Below are 12,271 nucleotides of genomic sequence, written 5' to 3'. Positions count from 1 at the left end.
ATCGAAATAAAATCTGTTAACAGGCAGGGATAAATCTCGAAACAGATTATTTAATTTAATTTTAATTTGGGAACAAAAAACAAAATTGAATAAAATTTGTTAAACGGAGGGAATAAATCTCGAAATAGATTAGAAAATTTAATTCTAATTTGGAAACCAAATTAAAATTGAATAAAATCTTTTAAATGGATGAAATAAATCTCGAAACAGATTTTATTTAATTTTAATTTCTCGTTTGGTAACAAAATCAAGAATGAAATAAATTCTGTTGAACAGCGGAAATAAATCTCGAAACATATTTTATTTAATTTTTATACTCGTTTTGGAAATAAAATAAAGAATGTAATAAAATCTTTTAAACGGCAGAAATAAATCCCGAAACAAATTTTATTTGATTTTAATATTCATTTTGGTAACAAAATAAAAAAATTGAATAAAATTCTGAAACAAATTTTATTTAATTTTAATACTCGTTTTGGGAACAAAATCAAAATGGAATAAAATCTGCTGAACGGCGGGAATAAATCTCGAAATAGATTTTATTTAATTTTAATACTCGTTTTGGAAATAAAATAAAAAAATGGAATAATGTAACGCTCTAATAAATTTGTTTCTATTTCTGTAGATATTTAATACAAATATTTGTCTGCTTTAGTGATTAAGTGTTTTGAGTGTATGTGAGAGGTCCAAAGTTCAAGCCCTACTTTTGGCAAATTATGGTTATTTTTAGGTCCAAGCCTTATCCTTATTCAGTGGGCTTATATTAAATTGCTTGTAAATTCATATTAGAATGAGTCTGCTAGTTTGAGTGATAAGGGGGTTGGTGTTTTGAAGGTCATATGTTCGAATCTTTTTTATTAATTTTCTTTTTCAAAATTTCAGTTTCTTTCCCAAAAATTTTGACGTGATTTCTGCTTCTTTTTCTATTCTTTCCTTATGTGTTCTTCCTCTTCAATCTGTGCCCTCATCTGTTCATCCAAAATTCGTATTGCGATTTACGGTATTCGTTAATTAGCTTGGTAAGTGAAGTTGGGTTTTTGTTAACTTTTGGTTTTGGAATTTTGGGACAATCTTATTATTGGCTGATTAATGGTTGTAATCGATGGATTCTGTGGTGTAGGAGAAGGCGGTGGGGCAGGGGTTGTCCTTTCAACACTTTAGTTTGGTCGTGTGGGTTTTTTTGCAGTGGTAAGTTTTTGGTCATCAATCAATTTAGTTTTGTTAAATCTATTTTAGTTGCTTGTGGTGTTGGGTATTCTGATTTTAGGTCCTGGTGGTCTCGAGAGTGTTTTTGCATCGAAAACATACTAGGTGTGTACCCGAAATACAAAAAAACGAGCTTCAACGAAAGCCGAAAAACCCCACTGTTGACGCCACACTGGCGTGTGGTTACCTATGTGGTTAGCTGTGTGCGAGACACGGCCGTGTGGTCGTCGAAGGCATGGCTGTGCGCAAGACACGGCCTGTGGTGGCTTGAGTGTGACCGTGTAGGCCACACGGGCTAGGCCAAGTTGAGCATGCAGGACATACGGGCGTGTGGGCCCACACGACCGTGTAAGCCTACACGGGCAAATCACAAAGGCGTGTGGGCCCATAATTCTGAAATTTTCCCTAGGGTCACACGAGTTGTTTCGATCAACTATGGGCTTACTGTAGGGTCAATAAGGGTTAGTCAAACCCTAATTTGCATGCTATGACATTTTGATAGACTGATCTGAATAGGTACTAAATGCATGCCTGACCATACTGATGTATGTATATCCGTTATTTGTAAAAAGCATGTTGAGTAGTTTGATTTGTTATATCTGTATCTGAATTTATGTATCTGTAATTGGGGTGGGATATGTATATGCAGAGAAAGTATTCTTTTCGGCATTAATCGTCTTTATTCTGGCAACTTGGCGGCATATTATCTGATATGTATCTTATTGGTGCAATATGGTGTGTAAGGATGGGTGAGTGTTTTTAACCCCACATGGTGTGATGGGATGGTCAGAGTTGGTGTGTAGAGGACGGGGATAGGATTTTGCATATCTGAATTTGAAACTGAATCTGTATCTATATCTGACTAAGCATATGATTCTGTATGTTTGCATGCTTAATTCTGTTGGGTAACACATTGAGTTTACATAAACTCACATTTGTTTGTCTGTTTTGTCAAGTAATCCAAAAACTTAGGCGAATCGGTGCAGCAGAGACTCAACGGTGAGCACTCAAACGTTTGTCTGTTTTGTCAAGTAAATTCTGGGACTTTCTGGGTTTTATAACTGCTGGTTTTGGTTTGACATGTTTTTAAACTGCATGCTTAAACAAGGCATTTTCCTCTAAAAATGACAATTTATACGCAAACAAAAGTTTTTCTAAAACACGACTATGTTTTCAAATTATAATTGTTTTAAGGCTTTCGCTGTAATAAGTTTTGGCGAATGGACTAATTTAAAGATGATTTCAATTAAAAATGTGAATGTTTTAAGGAGACAACTCTGTTTTTAAAACCCCTACCTTGTGACACTTCCGGCCATAACGTCTTGGCCGAGTTTGGGGTGTTACAAATAAAGTCTATTAAACGCGAGAATAAATTCCTAAACAGATTTTATTTTAACACGTCTAGACACACAGACGTGTTCGAGGCCGTGTGAAGACTAGGTTGATATTTTTAAATGCACACGGGCGTGTTACACGGCTGTGTGGCCCAACATGGGCCTCATACGACCGTGTCACCCTTTTAAAACCCTAAATCCTTTTTATTTTTATTTTGTTTTGTTTTGTCTTCTTCCTCCCTAATTTCCCCAACCCTAGTCGTCGCCGCTTTCTTACTGTCACCATTCCGGCAGTCGTTCTCCTCAACCCTACACTGTCCCTCGTCGCTAGCGCCTTCCCTCTCCATGGCCAACCCCATTCGAACCCCCCTTCCTCACACCCACTCCCTTGTAATGACCCGAATTTTAAGGTTATCAGAAAAATGTATTTTCGGGTCTCCGTTTCTGAAAAATGGATTAGTAAATAATTATTAAAAATATTTATGAAGTTAGTCGAGTGGTTAATTAGAGTTTAATGAAGTAAATTTAGCTTAATTAAGGATAAATGGATAAAATGATTAAATTGAATGAAGTGTGAAAGTTTAATTATAGAATAAAGAAAATTGAGGGGATTAAATAAGCAAATAAGCCAAAGTGAGTGCCAAGTGTGTGATAAAAATAAAATACATGTGTGATGAATAATGTACATACATTTGTACTACATGTATGTATCTACTTATTATTTAAGTAAGTATTAATGTATTTATTATTATTAAATTGATATTATATGATACATAAATAAAAGAAAGACAAGTGTATGAAAATGATTTGATATAAGTGTAGAAATAAAAATATACACATTTGTAATACAAGTATTTGATAATAAATAGATATTTATTTAAATATTAAATTATTGCTATAATTATTAATTAATATTAATATTATATTATATTATGAAATAAATTAAAATAGTGACAAATGTGTGGTAATTATAAAATACATGTGTAATAAATCGAATACATACATTTGTAATATGTATATTTAATTATTAATAGATATTTATTATTTACAAAAGATATTTATTAATTAAATAATTATATTATAATATTTTTATGTAATAAATATATTAAATTATGACAAGTGTGTGGATAATAAATGGATACAAATGTAAAATAAATATTTAATATTAATTAGATATTTATTAAGTTAACATATTATATATATATAAAGTAAAACAAAAGAAAAAGAAATGAAAAAAAAAGAGATAGAAAAGAATCAGAATGAAACGAAACAGAGAGCAAGGAAGGAAAGAAAAGAAAGAAAGGGAGAAAAGGGAAATTTTAGATTTCAAGGTTTGAAAGTTTAATTGGTAAGTCAATTTAGCCCTTTTTACTTAATTTTGATGTTTTAGAAGCTTTGGAATAAGTTTTTGATGAAATTAAGTTGATATTTTGAAAGTTATTAGATTTCTAGATAATGTTCATGTTGAGTAAAATGATGAATTAAGGGCTAAATTGATAGAAATTCAAGTTAGAAATGAAATAAGGATTGAATTGTAAAGTGATTCATAAGTTTTATGCTTTAAGGACTAAATTGAAAGAATTTTGAAATTATGGTTTTATGATGAAAAATAGATAATTATGTCTAAGTTTGGTTAAAAATTGAGTAGAAATAAAGTATGAATTAAGATAGAAAAGTAAGTGAATTTAGTTAGGATTAAATTGAAATTAAAAGTAGAAAATCAACATTTTGCACTAAGACTATTTTGGACAGCAGCAATAGTCTAAGTTTGAAAAATCACCAAAAATTTTAGAAATTTAATTAGAGGATGAATAAAATATAGAATTAAAGCTTATTGAGTCTAGTTTCTTATAGAAGAAACTGTATAAGCAATTGAATTGTAAATTATGAGATATAATGAATTTTGTGAGACAAAGTCAGAATGAATTCGGGTTCCCCTGTTCTGAGTTTAGAAAATCACAAAAAATTGGAGAAAAATAATTAGAGGGTTAAAGTTATATGTTTAGAATCTCTAATGAGTCTATTTTCAAGAGAAATCAACGGGAATATTATCCGAGTTCTGTACTGTGAGATAATTAATTTTTAGTGAAGAAGGGTCGAAACTGTCAGACAGCAGAATAGGGGTGAATTTAAAGAATAAACTGTACTTAATGGCTAAACGAAAAATTCTGAAAATTTTATGGTAAGAAGATTTGTGAGTCTAGTTTTAGGAGAAATTAGCGGATCTTAATTTAGAATTCTGTAACTCAAGATATAAATTAGTAATGTATTAATGATTATGAATTGTATTACTTTCGTAGTCAATGTGGTACCGGAAATCTCGGCTAAGAAAGGACAGAAAAAGTCAACGGGAGTTAGCTCAGAAACTACGGTTTGTTTTTCTATAATCCGAACTTAATACTTAAATTGTTGGATTTATTATTTAATATATATATGTAGTAGGTGTTTTGAGATGATTATTTGCATTGGATTGAATATTGATTATATTGAATTGATTTATGAATATATATATGAATGTTTGGATTGAAATGAATATTGATGTGGAAATTGAATGATAAATATTTGTTATATTGGAAAATATATGTAGTTGGAAGTGTGATGAAATTGATAGAAAATTGTGATTATTGTGAAATTAAATATTTATTAGTGAAAAGTGAATGAAATTATATTGAATTGAAAATATATAGTTAATTAATTAAAATATGAATTAATTGAAAACTGAAAAATGAATTAAATATCCTATTAACTAGTCGGACTAGTCAGATATAGTTGGCATGCCATAGGATATGAAAGAGTACGGGTTTTGCCGGCTTACTGATCAGGCACTTATGTGCCGACTACTATTACTGTTACCGTTACTGTTATCGATTCGGCACTTTGTGTCGGATATTGTTACTGTTACCGTTACTATTACTGTTTCGGATTTGTTCCGATGAGGTACTCTATGTTCCGTACTGCTACTGTTACTGTTATTGTTCCGGCTTAGGCCGATGAGGCACTATGTGCCGTACTGGTGTGTTGGTTGGATCCGTGTATCTGTCTGAGTCCGAGTCATGTTAATAGGGGTAAATAAAGGTATAAAATAATTGATTATTATTGAATAATTAACTGTTACTGGATAATTGACTGTTACTGGATATTAGACTGTTACTGAATAACTGAATATTCTGAATAATTGATCATTACTGAATAACTGATTGTCACTGAATGAATGACTGTTACTGAATAACTTAATTGTTACTGAATACCTGATTTTACTGAATAATTGACTGTTACTGGATAACCGATCAATTGATCGATACTGAATAACTGGTTATTATTGAATAATTAATTGTTACCGAATAACTGACTGTTATTGAATAAATAATTGTTCTGATTGTTAATAAACATTACTGATTGATTAATTACTATTGAAATTAATAAATGATTTGAAATTTAAAGTAAACCAAAACATTGGTTGAAAAGTGAATGTTTGAATACTCATTGAGTTTGAATAGTTCGATATATATATAAAATAATAAGTTTTATAATTGCTTAAGTGTTCAGATTATAGAAATACCACTGAGTGTATACTCAGCGTACGGTTTGTTTTCGTGTGCAGGTTAAGTTAAGGCTAGACTGTTGAATCAGCATCCCAGGCCGATCTCGAATTCAATGAGGTAAAGTATGTTGAGTATTGATAATGGCATGTACCTAGGATGTTTAATGAGAGTCATTTAGGTTGTAAAAGTATTGATGAAATAAGTAAATTATAAGTAAATTATTGTTGGCAACGGTATATAGTATGAATTTTGAAATTTATTAAAAATTCGTACTGATTCTAAATTAGTTCCAAATTGAATTTACTGTTCATATTGGACTACGAGGGCCCATTAAAGGGACGACATCTTAAAACTAGGATGAGTGTGAATATTTATTTTAATTAATGACCGGAATTGGACTGTACTGACTGGTAATGTCTTGTAACCTTGTTCCGGCGACAGTATAGGGTTAGGGGACGTTACATCCCTAGCCCTTAAGCTGCACCCTTCCAACCCCTCGCCCCGAACCTTTTCATCCTCGACCAGCCACCATGCCGAACCACCCTCCCTTGGCCTCTATTCCCTCCTCTCGCCCGACTCCCCCGACTCCCACGCCACTAGCCTCGCCACTCACCCTTCCCAGCCCCAGTCGCACGCCCAACTCAACCTCATCGCACAGACCACCCCTCCTAGCACCAACCCTTTTCCCTTGTGCCGACCACCAGCCGCAGCGCGACACTCCGACCAACCACCGTCGGTTACATCTTCTTTTCCTTTTATTATTATTATTATTTATTTATTTCTTTATTTCTTTATTATTATTTTATTTTTATTAGTTTTATTGATTTTATATATTGCTTTATTCACTCTTATTTATTTAGTTTCTTTACTGATTTTGGCTTTATTCAACTGCTCATTTGTTGTCTGACGGTCGAGTCTTAGTCCGCGGCAGCATCCTAACATTAATTACAACTTCTCTGCACTTTATCCAACTGAACTCAGCCTTGATTCATTTTATCCCCCATATTTCACCAAAACGAATCCTTGGCCATCGATCGTTGCAGTAAACCCAGGGTTAAAAATTGGCTGTAAGCAGAAAATCTCTCTAGAATTCACATTAGAAGGGAGTGTTAATCAATCAGATTTGTTCGTAACAATGGTGGCTCCATCTTTTACTACACATTCAATTGCAATGAACCAAAGGTTGCTAGTTTTGGCATTCAATAATGAAGTGAAGAAGACTTCTTTGGGGAACTATTTGGTGGAAGGGTATGCCCCAGAAACGGCGGCATTGGCACCGCCTGGATATTACCAGTTTTTCTTGGTACACGAAGCTATTAATCCAAGCAAAGGGAAATGGATCCAAATCAAGCAGTTTTAATTACGAACAACCTTGTCTCTTTATTTCATAATTTAAATTTAATATGGGTTTTGCTTCTTGAATTGGGTTTTAATTGCTAATGCAAATTTCAAAGTAGTGTGCATGAGTGAAAGCTTCTTTTAAACCTGGAAATTTGATCGTTCAATTGTTCAAGTCTTTAAGACCTGAATGAATAAGGAAAGCATGAGATGTGAAAGCATTAAATGGGACTGGCTAGTGGTCAGTCAAGTAATTAATAACATCTTCACTGCCGCTTGATTGGCCTTGAATTAAATCATCTGTTGTATGGGGTCTCTCGTTGTTCTATGAGCCTGCCTGCCTGCCCACCATATTTCTATACCATACCGCCCAAACCACACAGAATTTTCTAATACTAACTTTAGAATTGGTATTAAAATGCCAACTAAAGGCTTTTCAAGGTACGTGTTTGATTAGATGCGATTCAGCTTTTTCTTTAGAAATATTTCTAGGATGTACTATAATAAACCGAGTCCAAACTCTTACTCTAGTTCAAACACCATAAAAGCAACAAATGATATTGAAACTGACAACATTTTACACATGTTGAGGTTATTTTATGTTGCAAGGTACAACAGGTTGACACTATTGAGATTGATGCCTCTCTCCTTTGCATGAAGAGATAAATGCAATTACTATTTCTACGTAGTTAAAGTCAAAGATCTTCTATAAATAATAAAATTAAAATCCCTACCTAACATATAATAACCATATGATACTTAGAAGACCTGTTTAAGTTCTCAAATTTTCATTCCTTAATTTTCAACCTACAAAAAGCCAAAGCATGAATATCGATCGAAGCAGGAAAAAGAGGAAATGAGGCTTGTAGTTCTCAATGTTCAAATTTTTTTACTTCAAGAAATGAAATCAAATCTGAAAATAGAGGTGCTAAGTTCGCCGTTAAAAAAAATAAAAATAAAAGACTTACTTTGATTCAAATATAGGTTTTTAGTTTAAAAAATTAAATAAATTAAATTTTATTTTTAACAAAAATATATCAACAAATTTAATTGAAGTAGAATTTCTTAATCAAAATAGTTTATTGTTTTGAACAAAAGAATGTCATTGAAGATCTAGAATACAATCCATCAGATGAATTTGAATCTTAAATATATTATATAGTAGTTTTATAAAGATGTAATTTAACAAATAAATTGAAATAAATTTCAGGTTATGTTAATAAGTGCATTTGTAATTCTTTTAACATGATTAAAGCAATCGATTGAATCTTGGTTTGATTTGTATGATCATTATTATTAATATAGAAAGATGTGTTTGAGTATGCTGAAACGCCATTCTTTATGCATTTAAGATCTAATTTATTACATTTCAATACATTAATAATAACAACAGAAAAAAGAAAAAAAAAGTGGGATTTAAGAGCTTTTTTATTAGCATAATAATGCCTACTATGACACTAAAACATTTAACAACGATATTGAAATATCATTGAATTAAAATAGAAAAACCTACCATTCTTCTATCATCTTGACTAGAAAATGGTGTCGATTAAAATATTAATATTACTCTTCTTCTTCTTTTTTAATTCACCATGTTTCAATAAATCATTGTTGTTATCATGATTTCGTGCCTGTTTTAACCAGACCCAGAAAAAGAAGAGTTGAAACTCGGTCTACGATTAATCACATTTTGATCTCTTCCAAATCTTCTCAAGTTCCTTGGCAAAGGCTTTTTGTCTACCAACAACAATTGAAATGTGATCTTTGTTTTCTATAACCTTAACTTGAGCACGAGGGATTCTTCTCTGTACATTGTAGCTACATTCCACCGGGATTACTTCATCGTCTCCTCCATGGAATATGGTGACCTCACACTTTAGCCGGTTGCAGACGGTGTCCAAATAGCTGTCGAGCTTGCCGGCGGTGCCACAAATGATGTTGTGAAGTGTATGCCAAGCGGCATTATGAGTGTGGCAGCAGAAACTTTCTAACAAGTAAGTCCTGATCCTGGAATATTGTATCTTAAGTTATGCTTAAAGAAAATAGATTTGCAGGCTGTAATAATAAATTAAATAACATATTGATTGAGACTTCATTTCTCAACTACATTTGACTTCGTTTTCATCAAGTAATTGACTGACAACAGTTTCATTCCATCAATTCTCACCTTTGCCTGAAAGATACTCTTGTTTAGTTTTCTCATCTGGTTTCATAGTTTTTTCCTTCTTGATATTCTTCTATTTTTTACTGTAGAAGGATATTCTTCTTAAGTAATAAAATTAACAAATATTTTATATGATTTATATATATCAATGTAATAAATATAAACCCATCTCACAACTTCAATTTAGACATAAATGAAAATAATTTTTTTATATGCATTTTTGATGTTTTGATTGAAGCAAATTAATCTCTGAATAATGGAGTGGTTCGAGTTAAGGTTGCCAATTCTATTTTGATATTATTTGATCTTAGTATAAATTATTTCAGAACAATCTTGTTTTGATATTATTTGTACAGATTGATTTTACCTATACTATCCACATTATAATGTACATGTTGATAAAAAAAGAATTTTTTAAAGATATAATTTTAATTTTTTTATTATTTATTTTGAATTTGTTGAATTATAGATCGTTATATGCATAGTTAATGGAAGAATTTTTTGCTTATTCATTTTGAGTTTAAAGATGAATTATATTTGTGAAATTTATCAAAAAATATTTTATAAAATTAATGAATACTTAAAATTTAAGCTTTATTTAATTTCATTATTTAATATTTGTAAATATTTTATATATATCAAATAATTTTTAAAAATAATAATAACTCCAAAATGATGCACCGAATACGTTCTAAAAAAAACTATACACTTATAGATAGAGAACTAAGTAGCTTGTTTTAAGCCCAAAATTTTATATATGTAGGACTAGAGTTGGTTATTATAGTCAAGCCAAACGTATAAAAAATAGATTGATGAATTGTTTTGGTAAATGCTTGCCAACAAAAGACAGGTAAAAAGGGGCAGATTCTGAAACTTGGTCAATCAAAGACACAAACATCATGGTTTGCTGTTCTATGTGGATTATAGTTAAGGTCGTTTTAGTAGACGCGACTTAAGGAGGTGCTGGGGAGCGTAGGTTTGACGAAATTATTACCTGTTTCGGGTGATACATTTGGTGATAAATTCCCACAACCGGTGGTTCTTGCATACCACCAGGCAAATCGTCCGGCTGATGTGCTCGTACCAACAAGCAACCGATGCACCGAAAGCCATCACCGGCCACACTCGCCGGGGCGCTATTCTTCTCATAATATATTGAGTTGCTGGTTCACCCTTTGGCACTGGAAAATATGGCTGCCATATTCATATGGGATTAGAGACAATTAATATTGCTTTCCATCGATAACAAAATCGTGGAGAATAATAATAAAAAAAGAAAAAAAAAACTTACTGGTGCGAGTAGGGTGAGAGACTTGATGGATCCCGGCTGCTTAACAGCTATAGCAAGGGCTAAAATGCAGCCTAAGGAATGAGCCACAATGTGGAATGATTTAACTTGGTAAGCTTCAAGCACGGACTTTTCAATCATTTCCACGTGCTCTCTTAAAGTGTAAAGCGAGTCAGTTGGCTTCGGACTTCGGCCAAAACCCAGTATATCAACAGCCAACAATCTGTAAGTCGATTTCACAGTAGTCGAAAAGTTGGGGAATAAAGTTTCAGTCCAAAATACCGATGATGAAATGAAGCCATGAATGAATAACACATCTTCTCGAGCTTTATCTGTCATCACAAACCCAAACAGCAAACTTGAAAGAACCAAATAAAATTAATACGATAGATATAGTACATTAGTAATCTAACATACCTTTGGGTCCTTCAGCTTTAACGAAAAGAGTGTCCTTGCTGGAAGAGGTCCAAGAGTTGCAGATTTTACAATCGCAATCAGACCATCTTGGAACCACATTGCCTCGAAGCACTTCAACAATGGTGGAGTCAATGGTGAAAGTTGATGTCACCGTTGTTTTCTTCGTCTTGTTTAGGTCATTAATAATAAACTTGGAGAGCTGGGCAACAATGGAAGGACGAGAATAAAGGGTATCCGAGATGTCCTCCAACTGTAAATTGGTTGACGTGAGGCAAACAATCTTAGACTCGCACTCTTCCGAAACCAAGATGTTATCACCCTCGATGATGTGTTGTTTAGCAGAGGAACAATAACAAGGTTTCCATTGGGATTCAATCCAGAAATCAATAATTTTGTAAACAAAACATAGAATGAAATCAACAAAGTCGAGAACACAAAAGACAGCAAAGCTGACAGCATTATTCAGAATTTCCCCTGCTAAGCTCAACACCAATACGAGTCTAATTGTATTAAGCTTTACATCCATTTGAAGAAAGATGAAAAAAATGTGGAGGCAATGAAATCAACGACTGCAAATTAAAACCTCAGGCCTTAACTGATAACTATATGCGAAGCCAAATTACGGAATAACTTAAATAGAAAGCCAATGATGGAATATGAATGGGTATTGTAGGTCCAATGAGCAAGCCATTCTCCACTGTTTGACCTCATTAGTGTACACTTTGCCCAATGTTCCAAATTTCCCAGTTGGATAATAATATTATGTTGAAAAAATGTAAATTTAAACAATAAATGAGATACTTTCAGGAAACCGATTTTAACTTAGCTCCAACGTTTGACTCATTTTTATCTTAAACTCATTTTTTAAATGAAATAAATACCATCGGTTCACTTTTTTGAAATTTTAATTATTTTTATTCATAGGAAGCATTATACTGGTGTAAAATTTAAATAATTTTACATTTATTCATAATTTTTTATA

The 12,271-nt window shown here is 32.3% G+C and overlaps 1 protein-coding gene across 2 annotated transcripts; it reads right to left on the bottom strand.

Moving 5' to 3' along the window:
• Positions 1-8,830: 8,830 nt before the first annotated feature.
• Positions 8,831-11,911, bottom strand: LOC107930212 (probable lysophospholipase BODYGUARD 3). 2 transcript variants are annotated; one of them, XM_016861805.2, is made up of 4 exons: positions 11,290-11,911; positions 10,876-11,204; positions 10,579-10,778; positions 8,831-9,421 (listed from the first exon to the last, which is right to left on the bottom strand). In XM_016861805.2, exons 1-4 carry the CDS (start codon positions 11,813-11,815, stop codon positions 9,100-9,102), a joined length of 1,377 nt encoding a protein of 458 aa, XP_016717294.1. In that variant the 5' UTR covers positions 11,816-11,911; the 3' UTR covers positions 8,831-9,099. The 2 variants fall into 2 exon arrangements, with proteins under 2 accessions (XP_016717294.1, XP_016717293.1); XM_016861804.2 differs by having other exon boundaries at positions 8,831-9,427; positions 11,290-11,902.
• Between the last annotated feature and the right edge of the window lie 360 nt (positions 11,912-12,271).

The sequence above is a fragment of the Gossypium hirsutum genome, chromosome A09 (assembly GCF_007990345.1).
Source record: "Gossypium hirsutum isolate 1008001.06 chromosome A09, Gossypium_hirsutum_v2.1, whole genome shotgun sequence".
Lineage (NCBI taxonomy): Eukaryota > Viridiplantae > Streptophyta > Magnoliopsida > Malvales > Malvaceae > Gossypium > Gossypium hirsutum.
This window is presented reverse-complemented; position numbering and strand designations above follow the sequence as displayed.